We start from the raw sequence: 19982 nt of genomic DNA, 5'->3' as shown, positions 1-19982 counted from the left end.
TTATAAATGAAGCGCTTAATCCGCAATTACAGAACAAAACCCTAAAAGTGGGCAAGTGAAAAGCAGGCCCCTGGCATCAGTGTTGAGTGGCTTCCTGGCATGTAAAAAGGCATCAGCTTCGATTTTGATTATCCTACGCAAACGTTATCCCTGAAAGAGTGATCCATCATAAACAAATCCTATTAGGGTCCTGCTCTTTTTTTTTTTTGGTTTGTTTGTTTGTGTGCCAGAATGAGCCATTTAGAAAAGATGAAATGTATCTTGTGAATGGTTAAAATTGGGATGTAATCATGCTTTCAGCCACATAAAAAATAAAGCAGTGGCAAAACATGAATTTAAAGCTGGTGTTTATGCAGAGCGGCTTATTTCAGCCTCTCTCGCAGTTCTATAAAAGGCAGTTCTGTGGTATCCCTGTAATTATCCTTCCACCCTTACGGTTTAAGTACTTCATTTTGTTTTATGCCCTAATCACAAAAGGCTTTCTCCATTCCTTGTGCTTCTTGGAGGAGAAAAGTCTTGTTGGACAAAAGGTACAAAAGCAGAACTGATTCTCTTAAGAGAAAGTTCCAGGAGGAGTATCCACTGCTACTTTACTCAGCGAACGACTGGAACATGTTGAGCTCTGAAAACTCCTCGTTGCTGTAGCTGGAGGTCTGGTCTCCCAACATGGAGAGCATATCCTACGGGTAAAGTAAGGAAAATAGAAATATAAATGGTCCAGTTTCCAGCAGACCTGGCTTGTGAAATATAGTTTAAAATAATATGGACAAATGTAACAAAGTCCCAATTACCATATTAAATATTAATACCATATTAAATCTTTGTTACTTTGATAAGACTGTTAAAAACAAGAATAAAAACAAGGCTGTACTTACTGGGAAAACGTCGGATTGGTTGGACTGCTGAGACACATGAGATTCAGCTGTGCTCTGTCCATGGTGCTGGCTTTGCCATTGAGGCCACACACCTACTGCATCAGCTGCCCGGCTCTGGAACTGACCCCTCTGTTGGGCGACCTCTGCAGCTGTAAAGATAATGGAGTTGTGTATTTATTTAATGGGACCTATCAAGCCCCAGAATTGTTTAGGCCCCTAATCATTACCATACATGTGCAGATGAACACTGATATACAGATGAAATAAGTAAAATGAAAATGTATTCAGTGTTCTCCCCAGAAAAAAAAATTAATTAAAAAAAACTCTGGGCAGGAAAAAAAAAAAAGTGGGCCGGGTGGGGGATTGAACATGTGACTCCCCAACCTGCTTGCTCTACAATAAGGGGCAGTTTTCTTAAAACTCCCATAAACTTGAAATTTGACAATTTAATAATAAAATTTAATTTTCTCAGCTTGGACGAATTTGATCGACCGGAAAACTCTTCAACTCTTGAATTGAAAAAAACTCAAATCAAATTAAAAAAAAAACAACTCAATTTGAGTTTTTTTCTCCGAAAAAAAAAAAAGAAGTCTAATGTCAGGAAGGCTGCAGACATTACCAAAATGATCCCTGGATGTTTCCCATTGACATACAGCAATTCGGCAGGTTTAATGGAGAACTAAACACTAAAAATGAATATCTGGGCTGAAATATTGTATTATCTTTACAAGTCACAATTCCTATTTGTAGTCTATTTATATGTACCTGTATCTTGTCCAATTCCTAATTTGCACGGTTGTGTTAACCGTACCCTATTCTGTCTTGGTCTAGTTCAAGTTATGTGACCTGGCTGAATCCAGACCCCTGGACTATTTACAACTCTCCCTAATTACTTTTATTACCTTCTACAAGTTATCTCTGTCTATCTGTAACTTTCTAATTTATTGCCCATAACCCCTTTTTTCAATGATCTAAGTATATATATATGATGTGCCTTTCCAGCCTCTCATTTGTATTTTGCCTGAAGAAGGGGCCTGTGTGCTCTGAAAGCTTGCAATTGTTACTTATTCTGTTAGCCAATAAAAGGTATCACCAAACTTTACATTTTCTGCTAAAAATGCCATATTTTATATATTAAACTTATTGCACGAGGCTAAAGTTTCAGCTTGTCAATAGCAGCAATGATCCAGGACTTCAAACTTGTCACAGGGGGTCACCATCTTGGAAAGTGTCTGTGACACTCACATGCTCAGTGGGCTCTGAGCAGCTGTTGAGAAGCTAAGCTTAGGGCTCGTCACTAATTATCCAGCAGAAAATGAGGTTGGTCTGTAATATAAGCTGATGCTACAGGTTTGCTGATTATTAAATTCTGATGCTAATTGCACTGGTTTCTGTGCTGCCATGTAGTAATGATCTGTATTAATCACTAATCAGCCTTATATTGTGACATTTCTATTCTATGTGTACTGTATATTGTGAGTAGGTCCCTAAGCTCAGTAAGTGACAGCAGCACAGAGCATGTGCAGTGAATCAGCAGAAAAGAAGATGGGGAGCTACTGGGGCATCTTTGGAGACACAGATCTTTACTGCTAAAGGGCTGTGGTTGCCTTGGGCTGGTACAGAAGCCCAAAACCTAATGTACAACATTTCTACCTACTTCTTTAGTTAAGCTTTAGTTCTCCTTTAAGGTGGCAAATAGTCTAATTCGGGTTCTCAAAGGGCCAGAGTACGATAAATCTCCAAAACTTGAATCAAGATCAGATAATTTACTATTAGAATTTGAGAGTTTTGACCAAAAAAAAAAAAAAAAAAAAAAAAAATCGAAAATTCGATTTCAAATTTTAATAAATTTGCCCCCAAGTGTCATTTGTTCTTAGCAAACACAGCACATAGTCCTATCGGCTTCAGCTGGGAAATGTTTAACTGGGGAATTGTGTGGGGGCGGAGCCTGGCGGCAGAAGAAAACAGCCTGAAGAGGACACTGATATAATATGCCCCCAGGAGAAGTTTTAAATCCAAAAAAACCGTGAATTGTCTCTCAAATGACTCCTCCCTTTGGGATAATCTAAATTATGCTTATGCAGCATCAGACGATTAAAGGAAAACTATTCCCCCAAAATGAACACTTAAACAACAGATAGTTAACATCATATTAAGTGGCATATTAAAGAATCTTACCAAACTGGAATATATATTTAAGTAAATCTTGTCCTTTTACATCTCTTGCTTTGAACCACCGTTTTGTGATGGTCCGTGTGTTGCCTCTGAGATCACCTGACCAAAAATACTGCAGCTCTAACTGTAACAGGAAGAAGTGTGGAAGCAAAAGACACAACTCTGTCTGTTAATTGGCTCATGTGACCTAACATGTATGGTTTGTTTGTGTGAACTGTGAATCTTACAATCCGAGGGGACAGCCCTTATTTTTTTAAAATGGCAATTTTCTATTTCTGATTACACAATGGCACATACTACTATAAAAGTATATTATTATGAAAATGGTTTATTTACATGAAGCAGGGTTTTACATATGAGCTGTTTTATGCAGTATATTTTTATAGAGGGGGTATAGTTTTCCTTTAAATTAAAATGTAGTTATACCAAAGAAGATTAAGCTAAAATGCAATTATACCAAAGTTGTTTGTCCGGCTGCTCATGCCGGGATAAGGTGCTCCTGCGGGAGAGGAGCTTGAGCTCTGTGACGTCAAAGAGCTGAAGTTGGAAGGTGTTGCCTGGAAGTTGCCCATTCCAAACTGCGATGCCTGAGTTTTTGGTGTCTGCGTTGGTACCTGCTATAAATAAACCAGGAGAAAACACCCCAAGTTTATGTATTTATAAAGGTAGCAGGTAATGTAGTCACATGAAGGTGCTCCAGTGACAACAATAAGTGACAAAGCATCAGTACCTGAGCAGTGAAGGATGGACGAGTGCCAGAGCTCCAATTCGTCCCTGTGACCTGCGTGGGGTTGGTATGACGGGATATCTGGGCCAAGATCTGCCCTGCGGATACAGGTTGCTGAATGATGCCAGGCTGAGGCACCATCACACCACTCCTTTAACAGAAATAAGCTTTGTGAATACGACAACACAAACAAGCCCACATAAAAGCAGCGATGTAAGAAAACAATGCTGAGCAGCACGAGAAAAGTAAAAGGGCAACAATTCCACCGCAGAAATGCTTTTTGATTACAAGCAACTGCTCAGAGCAAGGACTGCTGCAGACAGAATGGAAGACACCTCAACCCACAGTTTTAATAACGGGTGATGAATCCTCTGAGTCACAGCAGGACTAGTCTGCAACTGCAACAAGGGCTCAACAGATAGGGCCTGTGTAAGATTACTTACATGTTATTAATAATAATAATAATAATAATAATAATACTTAGGAAGAGTACTGGGCTATTGCAAGATGGAACTGTCGCTGCTCTCCAACAATATCTATTCTGTGCACTAGATGGCGCTCTCAACTGAAAAGGCTTTTAATGGGGAAGTAAATTCTAAAATAGAATAAGGCTAGAAATGCTGTATTTTGTATACTAAACATAAACATGAACTTACTGCACCAGCACCTAATAAAACAGATGATTTATGCTTTCAAAGTTGGTACCAGGGGGTCACCATCTTGTAACTTTGTTAAATATCTTTGCAAGACCAAGACTGCGCACATGCTCAGTGTGGTCTGAGCTGCTTTGGGATCGTCATAAAGGATCAAAACAGCACAAGTCAAATAATATCTGCCAGAAGCTGATACAGCAAGACTGATTAATAATCAGAATATACAGACTGCACTGGGTCCTGTGTTGTCATGTAATCTAATGTGGATTTTATAGTTTTTGTATTGTTTAATACAAACTTTCTCCAACTCTGCAGAACCAGTGGCTGCAGCAAAATAATCCTCCAAATAGAATCCCAGTTTATCTGTTTAAATCTGGCTCCATGATCTTTGTCCCTGCAGCTGGAGTTAGAAACAGTAAAGGGGATGTAAAGACAAAAATAAAATCCAATACAAATCTCTACACAGTCACCGACTGCTCTACAGGGAAACAAACAAAGCTGCTTGAGTTCTGCATTGCTGGGAAGTAAGGCGGGAGCTCCCCCTGCTGTTCATAATTATGATTGTTTCCCTGCAGAGCAGTTAGGGACCTTCTGACAATTCCTATCCACAGCAGTAAATGAAGGGAGAATTTCACTGCATACAGTCAGGTTTCTTATAAAAACTGTACACATTTTTTAATTAAAGTATATTGGAGATAGGTTTCTTTTTCATTAAAGAAAGTAAAAATAGAATTTCCTTTTTTTGCCTTTACATGCCCTTTAAGAGCTAAAGCATATAAAGATGGGACAGAACACTGTCAAAGCTACCCTTCTCATTGAAGACAAATCCATTTATAGAAGCAATTTTACTCACGATGGAGCATTACATGGTACATTTAACATTTGCATTTCTATTACCTGAAACTCTCTACAGGGCGAGGTGCAGATGTGAAAGTGTTAGATTGTTGGAAGAGCTGCTGGTTGCCAGAGACACCGCTGGGGTTTATTGATTTGTTCTGATCTGCAATAGAGAATGGAATTTGCATAAATTATAATCAAGAAATGAAGTAGGAAGCACAAGCAGTATATAATACAAAAATAAGCACAACTAATTAGCACTGGGCTACTTCCTGTTTCTAGAGCAAGGGGAAGTATTCCCACTAAAACAAAGTACAGGTTTGAATGGGATCCATTATCAGGAAAGTGGTTATCCAGAAAGCTCCAAATTACGGAAAGGACATCCCACCATAGACTCCATTTTATCCAAATAATCCACATTTTTAAAACTGATCTCCTTTTTCTCTGTAATAATAAAACAGTAGCTTGTACTTGATCCCAACTAAGATATAATTAATCCTTATTGGAGGCAAAACCAGCCTATTGGGTTTATTTCATGTTTACATGATTTTTTTAGGCGACAAAGTATGAAAATCCCAATTACAGAAAGACCCCTTATCTGGAAAACCAAAGGTGCCGGGCAGTTTGGATAACAGGTCCCATACCTGTATATATACAGTTTGTTATAGTGAATATGCATCAAACAAAACCCTTTTATCAGCTGCATAAAAAGAAATCCAGAAGAAAAAGGCAAAATACAATCAACAGAAATATGACCCTCTTTGCCCACCTGAGTTAATATTGCTGTAGATCTCAGCAAATCTGGGGTCTCTGTCCTGTCCATAAATGCTCTCTGTTTTCTCCAATGGTTTGCTGTGATCAGAAACAGCAGCGCTTACGGGCTGCACTGGGACCTGCATTTGGGCAAAGCATTTAAAGGCATTAACGTTTATATCAGACTTCCACATTACTCGGATAAATGAACAGCATAACTCAACATTTATCATTTTTAAGGGCTAGCTAAGCCAAAAAAAGAGAAAACAGGGCTCATTTACAACTGCAGTTAAAGGATAAGTAAAACCTTAAAAATAAGTGAATGTAAAATTGATGGGGGTGATATTCTAATCACTTTTGTAATTTACATTCATTATTTATTTTGTTTTTATTCCAAGATATTAAGGGATACATATACTGTTAATATGAATGAATTTTGTTACAACATCGCCACCTGCTGGTCAGTTTCCCACCAGTCTGACCACCAAGTAGTCAAGGAAGTTGTCAGGAGAAAGAAAGAGGCTGCTCTGATGTTCTTCTGCTTAGGAAAGGTTTGTAATTGTTTCCACTAAAAAAATAAGAACTTCAGAGCAGACTCTTTCTTTCTCCTGACAACTTCCTTGATTACTTGGTGGTCAGATTGGTGGGACATTGTATGCAGTTGTGCACATCCACACCTTTCATCAAAGGAACTTGAGCTTCATTTCACCTGCCCACCTGCTACTGCCAAATGCAGGGTTTCCACTATAGTTACGTCAATAGGTGCAGCTAACTTGCACCTAAAGAATAACGGCAGACGTCATTTTAACACAGAATGCTGGAAATGATGCAATTCCAACTCAATGTTGAGCATTAGGGCTCTTACTCACTCGCGTTTTTACCTGTGCTCCCCTGCGTTCCGTTTTTCGGCTTTCAGCCGCAGGGAAGCGCAGGAATAGACGCATTTCATTATTTCAAATGGGGCTGTACTCACACAGGCGCATGTAGGCGCCGAACGCAGGTTGAGACGCAACATGCTGCATTTTTCCTGCGTTCGGCGCCTACATGCGCCTGTGTGAGTACAGCCCCATTTGAAATAATGAAATGCGTCTATTCCTGCGCTCCCCTGCGGCTGAACGCCGAAAAACGGAACGCAGGGGAGCACAGATAAAAACGCGAGTAAGAGCCCTAAATCTGCATGAGGGACTATTAGTGAAACTGTAGGAAATAATATACCGGTATTAAATCATTTTTTTTAAAAAAATCTACTTATATCTGTTTAACAAGCACAAAGATTTTCTTGTCTTCTGAAAACAATACATTGTTTCATTCTAGAGTTAATGGCTCTTTAAAGGAGAACTAAACCCCCATTAATCAAAAATCCCAATCACCTTCCGTCCATTGGCCCCCTCACTGCTTTCTCCCTCCTTAGTAACTCAGTGGAAAAAGTGTCCCTGTCGTGTACCTTGGTGTATTCATACAGAGTAGCGCAGCGGAGCTCTACAGCGACATCTTCTCTATCTGCGGATACTCTTCTTTTCCTTTGGCAATCTTCGGAGCTTTCTGCGCATGTGCAGTAGGCACGAATACGAGATTGGTCCCAACTGCGCATGCGCAAAAAAGGTCCGTGCCGGCGCTCACTTCCGCGAGGAACCAGAAGATGTCGCTGGAGAGCTCCGCTGCGCTACTCTGTATGAATACGCCAAGGTACATGGCAGGGACACTTTTTCCACTGAGTTACTAAGGAGGGAGAAAGCAGTGAGGGGGCCAATGGACGGAAGGTGATTGGGATTTTTGATTAACGGGGGTTTAGTTCTCCTTTAAAGAGCCATTAACTCTGGAATGAAACATTGTATTGTTTTCGGAAGACAAGAAAATCTTTGTGCTTGTTAAACAGATATAAGTAGATTTTTTAAAAAAACATTATTTAATATATTATGGATGGAAGGGGATGGGGATTTTTGATTATCCTTTAATCCTTTAAGGATTTGCAACAGTGGAAATTTAAAGGAGAACTAAACCATAAAAATGAATAGGGCTAAAAATGCCATTATATACTGAACTTGTTGCACCAGCCTAAAGTTTCAGCTTGTCAATAGCAGCAATGATCCAGGACTTCAAACTTGTCACAGGGGGTCACCATTTTGGAAAGTGTCTGTGACACTCACATGCTCAGTGGGCTCTGAGCAGCTGTTGAGAAGCTAAGCTTAGGGCTCGTCACTAATTATCCAGCAGAAAATGAGCTTCCCCTGTAATATAAGCTGATGTTTCAGGACTGATTATTAAATTCTGATGCTAATTGCACTTGTTTCTGTGCTGCCATGTAGTAATTATCTGTATTAATTACTAATCAGCCTTATATTGTGACATTTCTATTCTATGTGTATTGTATATTGTGAGTGGGTCCCTAAGCTCAGTAAGTGACAGCAGCAAAGAGCATGTGCAGTGAATCAGCAGAAAAGAAGATGGGGAGCTACTGGGGCATCTTTGGAGAGACAGATCTTTACTGCTAAAGGGCTGTGGTTGCCTTGGGCTGGTACAGAAGCACAAAACATAATGCACAACATTTCTAGCCTACGTCTTTAGTCCTTTAAGCACTGTATTTTTATTTTGTCTGCCCCATATGGGCCCAGAAATCTACATATATAGCTTGCAGCATATATATATATATAGCACATAACTAAATGAAATATATAATGAGACACAATCCCCTAAGCCGTCTGTTACTGATATCAGGCACCAGGTATAGTCAGTGAGTAAACTACAGTTATATCACAAGGTATGGGAAGTAGAAGCAGCTGAACCTTTGTCTCCATTCCATAATGACATTGAATAAAGAGGGAAAAGGAGATTTTGTGTACTCACCGTTAAATCTTTTTCTCTTCAGTCACTTGGGGGACACAGGGACAATGGGGTATAGCTAGTACCATTAGGAGGCAGGACACAACTACAAAAAAGACAACTGGCTCCTCCCCCACTGGCTATACCCCCAGCAGGCTGGAAAAGAGCCCAGTTTGTACCAAAGTCAACAGGATATGACACAACAAAAATAAAACTTTCAAAAAAGCCAATAACAGTTAACAGGAAAAAAGGTAACATGTCTGACGGAAGTGAAAGCCTCAATCCAGGGAGGGAAGCCCTGTGTCCCCCAAGTGACTGAAGAGAAAAAGATTTAACGGTGAGTACACAAAATCTCCTTTTCTCAAAGTCAGCTTGGGGGACACAGGGACAATGGGGACGTACCAAAGCTGTCCCCTAACAACCGGGTGGGAAAAGAGGCTTATGTGGTATCAGCCACCGCGGCCTGAAGCACTTTTCTGCCAAAGCGAGTGTCAGATGCCGCAAAGGTGTCAAAATGATAAAATTTTGCAAACGAATGGACAGAGGTCCAGGTTGCTGCCTTGCAGAGCTGTTCAGCTGATGCCTGGTTTCTGAAAGCCCAGGACGTACTCACACCCCTGGTTGAATGGGCAGTGACCCTGGACGGAGGTGTTCGACCCCGGGCTTTGTAGGCACCCTGGATAGCTTGTTTGAGCCAGCGAGAAATGGATTGCTTGGTAGCCGATGCACCTCGACGGGGGCCTGAGGGAAGCACCAGCAGGGAATCGGACTTGCGGAAGTCTTGAACTCTGAAGAGGTAAAACTTGAGGGCCCGCACAGGGTCCAGAGTGTGCAGCGCCCTTTCTTTCTGATTTGCCGGAGAAGGGCAGAATGAGGGAACCACAATCTCTTGGTTGATGTGAAAATCGGAGACCACCTTAGGCAGGAAGGATGGAATGGTACGAAGGACCGCTCTGTCTTGATGGAAGACAAGGTAGGGCGATTTGTAGGAAAGAGCGCTGAGCTCAGAAACCCGTCTTGCTGTAGCAATAGCCAGGAGGAAAGCAGTCTTCCAGGTCAGGAACTGAATGGGCACCGACCCAAGGGGTTCAAAGGGAGGAAGCTGAAGAGCCCGGAGTACCAACGGGAGATCCCAGGTAGGTGCAGGAGCCCTGACAGGTGGAGTTACATGAGCCACGCCTTGCATGAAGGTCCTTACGTCAGGAAGCAGGGCAAGTCTTTTCTGGAAAAGTACTGACAGAGCCGAGATTTGAGATTTGAGGGACCCTAAGGACAGTCCGAGGGAAAGGCCTTCCTGCAGAAACTCCAGTAGAGTCGGTAGAGAAAAAACTCGGAAATTAACCTTGTGAGAGGAACACCACTGCCGGTAGGTGGACCAAACCCGGTGATAGGCCCTGGCTGAAACTGGCTTCCGTGCCGCACACATAGTGCGTGCCACCGCCCTGGAAAACCCTTTCTGAATCAGAATGTAGGTCTCAAGAGCCATGCCGTCAAGTTGAGGTAGGTCGGGTTTGGATGCAGGATTGGGCCCTGAGTGAGAAGGTCCGGGAGAATTGGCAGTGGCCACGGTTCTGCGACGGAGAGGTTGAGAAGGTCTGTGAACCATGCCCGTCGAGGCCACCTCGGTGCTATGAGGATGAGGGTGGACCTTTCTCTTTGAAGCTTTCTGATCGTTCTGGGAATGAGAGGAGTGGGTGGGAAGGCGTACGCCAGGCGAAAAGGCCAGTTGGCCGTCAGAGCGTCCACGTTCAGGGCTAGTGGGTCCCTGTAACGAGCAAGGAAGTCTGGCACCTTTCTGTTGTGCCTGGTCGCCATGAGGTCCACCTCTGGAGTGCCCCATCTGGAAGTTATTTCCTGAAATACTTCGTCCTTCAGCGACCACTCGCCGGGGTCCAGGGACTGCCTGCTTAGAAAGTCGGCTTCCCAGTTCAGCAGTCCCGGTATGAAGATGGCGGACAGCTGAACGCTGTGCTCCTCGGCCCACTGGAATATGATTTTTATCTCGCTGAGAGCCGCCCTGCTCCTTGTGCCGCCCTGGTGGTTGATGTAGGCCACCGCCGTGGAGTTGTCCGACTGTATCTTCACCGCCTGTCCCGTCAGGTCCCGCTGCCAGTGGATGAGGCCGAGGCGAATTGCCCGGATCTCGAGTAGATTGATCTGCAACCTCTTTTCTGTGAGGTTCCACTGCCCCTGGGCTGACCTGCCTTCGAGCACTGCTCCCCAGCCGAAGAGGCTTGCGTCTGTTGTGAGGATGCGCCAATTGGGGTCCCCGAGGCGTTTTCCCCTTGAGAGATGAGTGGTGTTGAGCCACCACCGAAGGGACGTCAGCGTTTGAGGAGAGAGGAGTATCTCTTGAAGTAAAGACTTCCGTCTCCAGGTGCTGAGAATGTTCCACTGGAGTTCCCGGAGATGGAACTGGGCGAAGGGAACCGCTTCTATGGTGGAAACCATGACACCGAGCACCTTCATGCAGAATCTTACGGGATGTCTCGGTTTCTGCAGCAGAGATCGAACTAGGGCTTGGAGATGAACGATCTTCTCCTGCGGGAGGGAAATCCTCTGGGTCAGAGTATTGAAGTCCATGCCTAGGAAGTTCATGGAGTGACTGGGAATCAGAGAGGATTTGTGGAGGTTGAGGACCCAACCTAGGTCCCGTAGCTTCTCCATGGAGACCTGAAGTGACCGCTGAGCCTCCTGAAGCGAAGGCGCTTTGATCAACAGGTCGTCTAGATACGGGGTGATGGAGACCCCCTCGTTGCGGATCAGAGCAGTGGCAGCCGCCATGATCTTCGTGAAGACCCGGGGAGCGGAAGTGAGGCCGAATGGTAGACTTGTGAATTGGTAGTGGAAACTTTGGAAGGCAAAGCGCAAGTATCTCTGATGAGGAGGGAAAATGGGAACATGAAGATAAGCGTCCTTGATGTCGAGGGACATGAGGAATTGCCCTGGGGACATCGCTGCAATGACCGATCGGAGGGATTCCATCTTGAATTTCCTCGGACGAATGAGCTTGTTCAGTTCCTTTAAGTCTAGGATCGGCCGGACGGAGCCGTCCTTTTTGGGGACTATGAACAGGTTTGAGTAGTAGCCCGTGAAGTGTTCGTCGGGAGGGACAGGAGTAATCACTCCTGCGAGGAGAAGGTTGGAAACGGCCCTCTGAAAAGCTGTACGCTTGCCTGAGTCTCGAGGAAGTCGTGACATGAAGAATCGGTGAGGTGGGAGAGATGAGAACTCGAGGTGGTAGCCTTGAGTAACCACCTCGTGAATCCAGGTGTCCTGAACAAGAGATACCCACGTGTCTGCAAAGTGGGACAATCTCCCTCCTATGCAAAGAGGCCCGGGCAGGATGGCGTCATGCTGAAGTGGTCTTGTCGGCGAGTTTGGAGGAGTGCTTTCGGTTCTGCCAGGGAGTACGTGGTTTGTTGCCGAAACGCCCTTTGTTCGAAAAGGATTGCCTTGGGGGAGAGGATCTCGTGCTCTTGGACTGAGAGCCACGAAAAAACTTGTTCTTCCGAAAGGAGGGGCGTGCCTTGGGTTGGGGGAGAAGGGTGCTTTTACCCCCGGTAGCTTGACTGATGATTTTATCAAGGTCAGGACCAAAGAGGAGCTTCCCCTTGAACGGAATGGAAGTCAGGGACTTCTTGGAGGAGAGGTCTGCTGACCAAAGTTTCATCCATAAGGATCTGCGGGCTGCCACCGAGAGAGCGGAGGCTCTGCTGATAGCTTGAGCAGCGTCAAGTGAGGCTTCACACAGGTAGTCATTGGCTTCTTTGATTTGAGATGCCAGCTGAGAAAGTTCGTGACGCGGCGCTCCGTCCGCAATAGCGGTGATGAGAGTGTCAGACCATGACTGAATGGCTCGGCTAACCCACGCCGAAGCCAGGACAGGTCTCAACGAGGACCCGGAAGCTGCGAATGAAGAGCGAAGCAAACTCTCTAACTTTTTGTCCATAGAGTCCTTGAAGGAGGACGCGTCAGGGACTGGTAAGGCCGTGTTCTTAGAGAGGCGAGATACTGGGGCGTCCACGGATGGAGGAGAAGCCCATTTTTCAGTAAGCTCAGGTGGAAAAGGATACAACCTTAAGAAACGACGGTTTGTTTGAAAACGTCGCTCTGGTTTGTCCCACTCTTGTTGGATAATTTGATCAAGCTGGCTGTGGGAAGGAAACATAGGTGAAGTCTTGTTGCGTCGCTTAAAGAGAGACTTGGAAGACTCCGCACGGGCCTCCGGCTCCTGAAGGTGGAGAGTTTCCAGTACCGAAGCAATGAGGGAGTCCACAGTGTCAGAGGAAATTCTAGAGTCATCTTCTGAATCCGAAAAAAGCTCCCCGTCAGAATGGTCTTGTTCGTCCCCAGAGTCAGGAGGCGAAAAGACCCTAGGAGGAGAATCGCTGTCGACTTCGGATGGGGAGGGGGCCCTGCGCTTGGAGGGTCTAGGCTTATGGCTGTCGAGACGAGAGAGCAGTTTGTCGAGGGACTGCGCTAGTTTAGGAATGCCCGTGGCTAGTTGGGCTGCCCACTCAGGTGCTGCCTGTGTTCTGTGTGGGGAAGCTTCGGGGCTAGATACTGAGGGATCCCCCTGGGCAGCCTGATTCACCAGAGGTGGAGAAGGTGGTGAGGGTTCAGAAACCTGTGGAGCACACTGGTTGCATAAGGGTGATTTGTGTCCTGAGGGCAAAGGTTTGCGGCATTTGGCACAGGACAGAAAAGTGACCAGGGCTGGGGTTGCCCCCCTAGAAAAGAGGCTAGCACTGGGTCCCTCAGACATAGTGAAAAGAAGGGATTTGCAAGTGGCACCAACCCCAGGGAATGCTTGGGGAATAAACCAATAAGCCTGACACTTAGCTGTAGTAGCAGGAAGACCAGTTGTCAGTCCTGCAGCAGTGCCCTGTGTCTCCGTCGCCAGAGATTAGCAAGTCTGGGAGCAGCGTGGGTATTCCCCTGTATTGCGATCCAAAATGGCGGCCGCTAGATAGAAGGCGCGCTTAGGATCGCGCGAGAACAGAAAACGCGGGCCTCTACTTCCGCAAAAGGAAAAAAGGCGCCGCTCCTAAAGAAAATGGCGCCCGTCTGCAATGTGCGCATGCGTAGCGCATCGGAGCGGCTAGTGAGAAGGCTCCCTGCGACTGCTGCGGAGCCGCATGTAATGTAGACCCGCTCGGTGCTGACAGGAGGCCTGAATGTTCCGCAGCTAGAGCGCCCATTAGGTAGGGGGTCTGCTGCTTAGGGGGAAAACTGAGCCAGGGAAGGAAACCCCCTTCTCACCTCTCTAATGAGGTTGTGAGGGGCCCAGGCAAAATCCCAGTCTGCCCTCCATGGATAGGGGAGGGAGAAGGGAAGGTGGAAAGAGAGCCCACTGGGACTTACCTGTCCTGGTGACCGCTCTTCCACTACTGTCTGCCGGCCAGCCTGGTCTCCTCCTGTAAAGGAAGGAGAGGAATGTTGGCTGGGTGGTCTGTGTGAAACACCTGGGACCCCGGAGACAGATCCCACGTTGGAAGGTGCCAATGAGGTACTTTACACAGTGTAAAGGTTCAAGCAACCCTCTGGTGTCAGCAGGACTGACTAAAATAATAAAATAAAAAAATTCTTCTGTCCTAACCTCCTGAGGACACAACTAAAACTGGGCTCTTTTCCAGCCTGCTGGGGGTATAGCCAGTGGGGGAGGAGCCAGTTGTCTTTTTTGTAGTTGTGTCCTGCCTCCTAATGGTACTAGCTATACCCCATTGTCCCTGTGTCCCCCAAGCTGACTTTGAGAAAGACACACACTCACCTGGGTGTGGTTGTAGGAGCCCAAGCCCTCTCTGCGGGACACAACATCTGCTTGTGGTGGTGCCTGTGGCTGCGGCTGCCTAAATATTCAGTAAAGGAGATGAACTTATTTTTCAGTATTATTATAAGAACATGTGTTAAGCTGGAAAAGTCTGAAATAAAGCGTACTATTATGAAAAAAAAAAAACCCTTTCATTAATTGAAAAAGCTATGGTGATTTTTATGTACACATGGAGACTATTTGTACTCCTTCCTGGTAAATGACAGAAGTTATGTGCTCTCTCCTGGCACATAGTCCAGTTAGACTCTCAGGATATAACTGAAAAAACGTGTAATTTCAAATGCTATCTGGTTACTAGGGCTTAGTTTCCCTAACAACCAGACAGCAATTTTAAAGACAGAAATAAAAAATCCACAGGAGAACACTTGAAGGGAACAAAAAGCTTTTGGTTATAGATGACTAGGAAATCCTGAAATGAGCATGCACTCCTGCGACACACCAATTCGGATAAAATTCGATATTAATTCCATGGATTTAAGATTCAAATTTTATCCGAATTGATGGGTTCGCAGGAGTGCATGCTCATTTTAGGATTTCCTTGCATTTCACCCTAAACTACGGGTTTGGGGCGCTGCACCCGGGCCACCCATCCTCATCAGTGAGTGCGAAGTATCTACATATCATTTGATTAAATGTGCTGAGAAGGCGAACCCCTCTTGAGACGGACCTGGGGCTGTGCAACCAGGTCCGTTTTTTACATTAGGTGAGCTTTGGTTCTTTATTAGGAATTGCTGAGTATTTAACACTCGGATAGAGCCGCGGGTTTTTCTTGTTTGCATCATAAATGACCACCCAAAAACCAGATGCCATCATCAACAGGCAAAACAGTAATAATAATTCAGAACACATAAAAAGACTAATTAAGTAGTTGCTTAGAACAGGTCCACTATATTAAAAGTTAGTATAAAGGTGATCTTCCATTTAAACTATATGGCAGTGTCCCTTTAAAGTATGCGTTTTGATTAAATATTAATAGTAATGTAGTACTGCAGTAGGTTTGGATCTGTTATGTTGGAATGAGGGACTAATTTCCAATTGGTCTCTTACCAAGCCAAACTAATATGTAACTTCAACTTGAAATGGAATTAGGGTTTGTCTCCTTTCTCAAATGCAATTCAGGTGAAAGCCACCAGAGGCCAGAGCACAAGAGAATACTAAGAGAGCTTGCACAGGGGTATGTGAAGACTTAGCTTTGAATGACAAAATTCACTTGGTATGATTACTAAAATCATAGAAAAATCATTTGTTTAATAGGAAAAGTAATCCAGCCCATATTAATAAATATCTATGTGCATGAATGCGTTCTATGCTTACTGCTTAAGAAAATGTACAAGGTGCAGCTATGAAATCTCTAGGGAGCCTGACACATAGAATACAGGCACTAACCAGTCTGAGGTTTGTATTAGTCCTAAGTAATGTTTTATACCACTGTGATGAGCGACACTGGGAAGGGTAAAGGCATCGGGTGCTTTTTCCAAGTAATCCTTACCTTCCTGAAAGCGTAGTTTGCCCCATATCCATGGTGTGGTTGATACTCGGACAAAGGGGTGGCCTCTGTATTGTACTGGCCAAGGCAGGGCGAGGTTCCTGATTGGAGCTTCTGAAATAAGCAGATTACAGTAGTTAGCATTGCTTTTTATGATTAACTCAATGAAAAGGTTCCCACAAGGAATCCTTTACTTATTTACCCCAATTTACAAAAAGCTGTTTAGATGCAGAATTGGGATCTAAAAATATTATACTTTTATTATTTATATACTTTTGCAAACAGTATGTTTCAGTTTTGCAATTTTCTTAATTTTGTAACATTAAACAATGTCTAAATCAGAGCATCAGTGCTTTAACATAAAAACATCAAAGAATACAATGTCACTGCAGGATTTGTTTTGCAGTTGAATGAAAGAACTGTTCCAGGGGATGAATATTTAGCCCATTGTATATAGGGCAGGGAAAGGGCAGATATGTAAGCGCTCTGTGGCTTTAATAATGCTATAAAATATGGAATGTAGAACAGAACATTCATCCTACATACTTCACATTAGTGTTGGTACAGATGATATACTCAATCTCATCCGAGTATGGATTTTGGAAAGTAAAGGAGCTGGTTCTCATCAGTAGCCACTCTCTGGTTTTGGACTGAAACCGGAACATGACAGACAGGACCTGACCCTTTAATTTCACCACCTGGAAGGAGAGGAGGTAGAGATGGTAGTAACAAGACTTTGGACTTCAGTATACAATAAATAACTTATGTTCTATATAAACATAAAGGTTGTAGGTCCCCCTCCTAACTGAAGCCTTATGATAATAATGTCTTAGGGCAACTTTGAGCATTTATTACTCTGGCATATGACAGGCACAAAATGGCCCCTCCATTCGTTTCAGTGGAAAGGCGCACTTCCCAGAAACGCGTGGATGTCGAGATGCTAAATGTTATGGTCATATGTACAACATACGTAGTACAATGAAATTCTTACTTGAATTCCTTCTTCACAGACTAGACAATTAACACTCAATATAAAATAAAGTTACTATAAAGTTATGTAGTTATATACAATAAAGTAACAATAGGGTCTGTCTTCTAAATACAGTAAATAATGTGAAAGTGAAAACTTAGACTGGGATTTTTCAGCTGTAAGGAAAGTAAACCTTTAAATGAAGGGTAGTTTTGAGAGTTGCTCCTTATCCAAGGAACTACAAAACATTCAGAATCAGCCAGTATGCCATTGGTCTTTTACAGTCAATGATAAAGTACAGAGCTACTGTACTAATATGTCTAACCCTGGTCTCCCCCATTACAATCTAACTAGGCGTTTATGTTTTCTATCTGAGCTCTTCCAATCAAAAGGACATGCCCAGATTGGCAAAAAGCAGAGACACTGCATTGTGCAGTTGATTTAATCCCCTCTAGATACAGGGTGAGAGATAGTGTCTAATCATACAGACCATAAATACTCAGCTGAGTGCTACAGCTCAGAGTTCTGTAACCCAACAATAAAGGAGAAAAATTATAAGCATCTTTACATTTTAAGCAGCTGTTTTTAGTTTGCTAGTAATATATGTAATCTGAAAGAAACTGTCACATTGATTAAAAGGTCACAAAGGAGAGAAAGAAAAAGAATGACCCATAAAAGACGCACCCTCCCACCGTTTGTGTCCTTAAACTTCTAACCACCACGGTTAAACGTAACTTTTATTCTGTTAAAAGAAAGGTATGCCCAAAATAAAAGAAAAAAAAAGTTTTATAAAGGTAGGATTAGGAGTGGAGAGGAAATATGCTTCAGGGGCTGCAGGTTACTAGCTAGCACGTTAGCTGGTAGAGTTACGGGTATATGGATCTACCTGATCCCTTCACAACCAGCTGAAGAGTTTGGGCATGGCTGTCAGTGCCCTTAAAGGTCTATCAGTTTACCCAAACCTCCCAAACCAACTGACTCAATCCCTCTCCCCCACAGAGTCCCCTCCAGGTACAGAGATTGATCATTGCCCCATTTAAGCAAAAGTTCAGACGCCCATAACCACACTAAAACAGATGCACCTAATTTGATGGAAGGTGCTCTCGGTCATTTATCTTGCAAATAATTAAAAGGTCATTGCTTCCCAGTACTCTCCTTGTTACCAAAACTGAAAGACTCTTACTGATTAACATTATAACAATGATCAAACAGAAAAACAGTAAAAAGATCTTGATGGATGCAAGTTCTCGGATCATATATATCTTTATAGCTGCATGTTACCTGTTGGAAACTGTCCCTAAGTAGCTGCTGGTCTTCCGGGTGTGCAAACTCCACTATATCCTTTCCAAGGAGCTCCTAAAGAAAGTAAAAACAAATAATACATCTTTAGGGTGAATTTTATTTTTCTTATGAATCTCAAAGAGATCAGAAAGTAGTGTGCTATCCATGTATGACGGCTCCTAACCTGTGGCTGGTATCCAACTGTAGCAGTGCATCTGTGATCCACAAAAGTGAACAAGCCATTAACACTGTGCCGGGAAATGAACTCTATTGGCTGGCAGACGGTGTTTATATCTGTGCAGGTTGGAGAACTTGTCACCTTTAAGAGAAAGCAAACATATTTTGTTAGATAAAATCAATGCATAACACGAAAACATGCAGAGATTCTCATTCATATTCCCCAGATTCTGGTTTCTGTCGAATCTCCCTGCTAAAAGCACACCTGTGCAACTCTCTGCATCTGGAAAGGAAATCCCATTTTATTAAACTAGCAGCAAAGGACAACAGAGCACCAAGTAGCCATATAACATGACAGGTTGCCTTGTAATAAATAAACAAAGTCTAAAAGCACATTCAAGGTCAATGTCACCCAAGATGTTTTTATGCATAAATGAAAATGTTTCTATATTCAAATTTAACTATTAGTCACCTAAAACCTGCCGAGTTCATGTATAAGTCAATGGGAGAGGTCCAGTGACCCATTTTAAGATGTTAATAGCCTTCCTGACATTTGAGGGTTTTTTTTCCAGTGAAAAAAACCTAGATTCGTTTAGTTTTAAAATCACATGAATTCAAAATTCGACCTTTGATAAAGTGTTACATTCAGGATCACAGATGTGGCAGAACAGGTACAAGTGACTAGGGATGCACCAAATCCTGGATTTGGTTTAGGATTAAGACAGGATCCCGTTTGGGATTAAGACAGGATCCCGTTTGGGATTAAGACAGGATCCCGTTTGGGATTAAGACAGGATCCCGTTTGGGATTAAAACAGGATCCCGTTTGGGATTAAGACAGGATCCCGTTTGGGATTAAGACAGGATCCCGTTTGGGATTAAGACAGGATCCCGTTTGGGATTAAGACAGGATCCCGTTTGGGATCAAGCCAGGATTCCTTCTGGGATCAAGCCAGGATTCCTTCTGGGATCAAGCCAAGATTCCTTCTGGGATCAAGCCAGGATTCCATCTGGGATCAAGCCAGGATTCAGCTTCAGACGAACCGCATCCTAATTATATGTAAATTATGGCCAGGAAGGGAAATAACACAACTTTTCGGATGTAAATTTTTTTTTTACACGTTTCCCTTTCCCACCCCTAATTTTCATATGTAAATTAGGACCCAGTTTGGTATTCAGCCGAATCTTTCACGAAGGATTCGGGATTCAGCCGAAACCCAAATAGTGGATTTGGTGCATCCCTACAAGCGGTTTATGGTGCCTATTTAAGTGCTGATGGCCAATGTTCTGCACACGTAACAGTCTAGTTGTGCAGTGTCTGTTGATAATGATAATGCAGAGCAAGAGTAATTAGCAGGGGATTAAAGAGACTGCATTGGTGGCACCAGAGAAATAG

The 19982-nt window shown here is 43.5% G+C and overlaps 1 protein-coding gene across 1 annotated transcript in view; it reads right to left on the bottom strand.

Annotated features, from left to right (window-relative positions):
* Window positions 1–273: 273 nt before the first annotated feature.
* Window positions 274–19982, bottom strand: part of arnt.L (aryl hydrocarbon receptor nuclear translocator L homeolog) — a gene marked incomplete at its 5' end in the record, with an annotated part of 36750 nt that continues 17041 nt past the window's right edge. The window contains 11 exon segments of the mRNA NM_001088661.1: window positions 274–680; window positions 876–1024; window positions 3508–3667; window positions 3781–3928; window positions 5328–5430; window positions 6037–6160; window positions 14614–14692; window positions 16163–16273; window positions 16706–16857; window positions 18411–18485; window positions 18595–18729. Of these exon segments, the coding sequence (NP_001082130.1) occupies window positions 591–680; window positions 876–1024; window positions 3508–3667; window positions 3781–3928; window positions 5328–5430; window positions 6037–6160; window positions 14614–14692; window positions 16163–16273; window positions 16706–16857; window positions 18411–18485; window positions 18595–18729 (1326 nt within the window).

This window comes from Xenopus laevis, chromosome 8L, assembly GCF_017654675.1.
Source record: "Xenopus laevis strain J_2021 chromosome 8L, Xenopus_laevis_v10.1, whole genome shotgun sequence".
Taxonomy (NCBI): Eukaryota; Metazoa; Chordata; class Amphibia; order Anura; family Pipidae; genus Xenopus; species Xenopus laevis.
The sequence above is the reverse complement of the archived record's forward strand: the minus strand, read 5'-3'. Positions and strand labels throughout refer to the sequence as shown.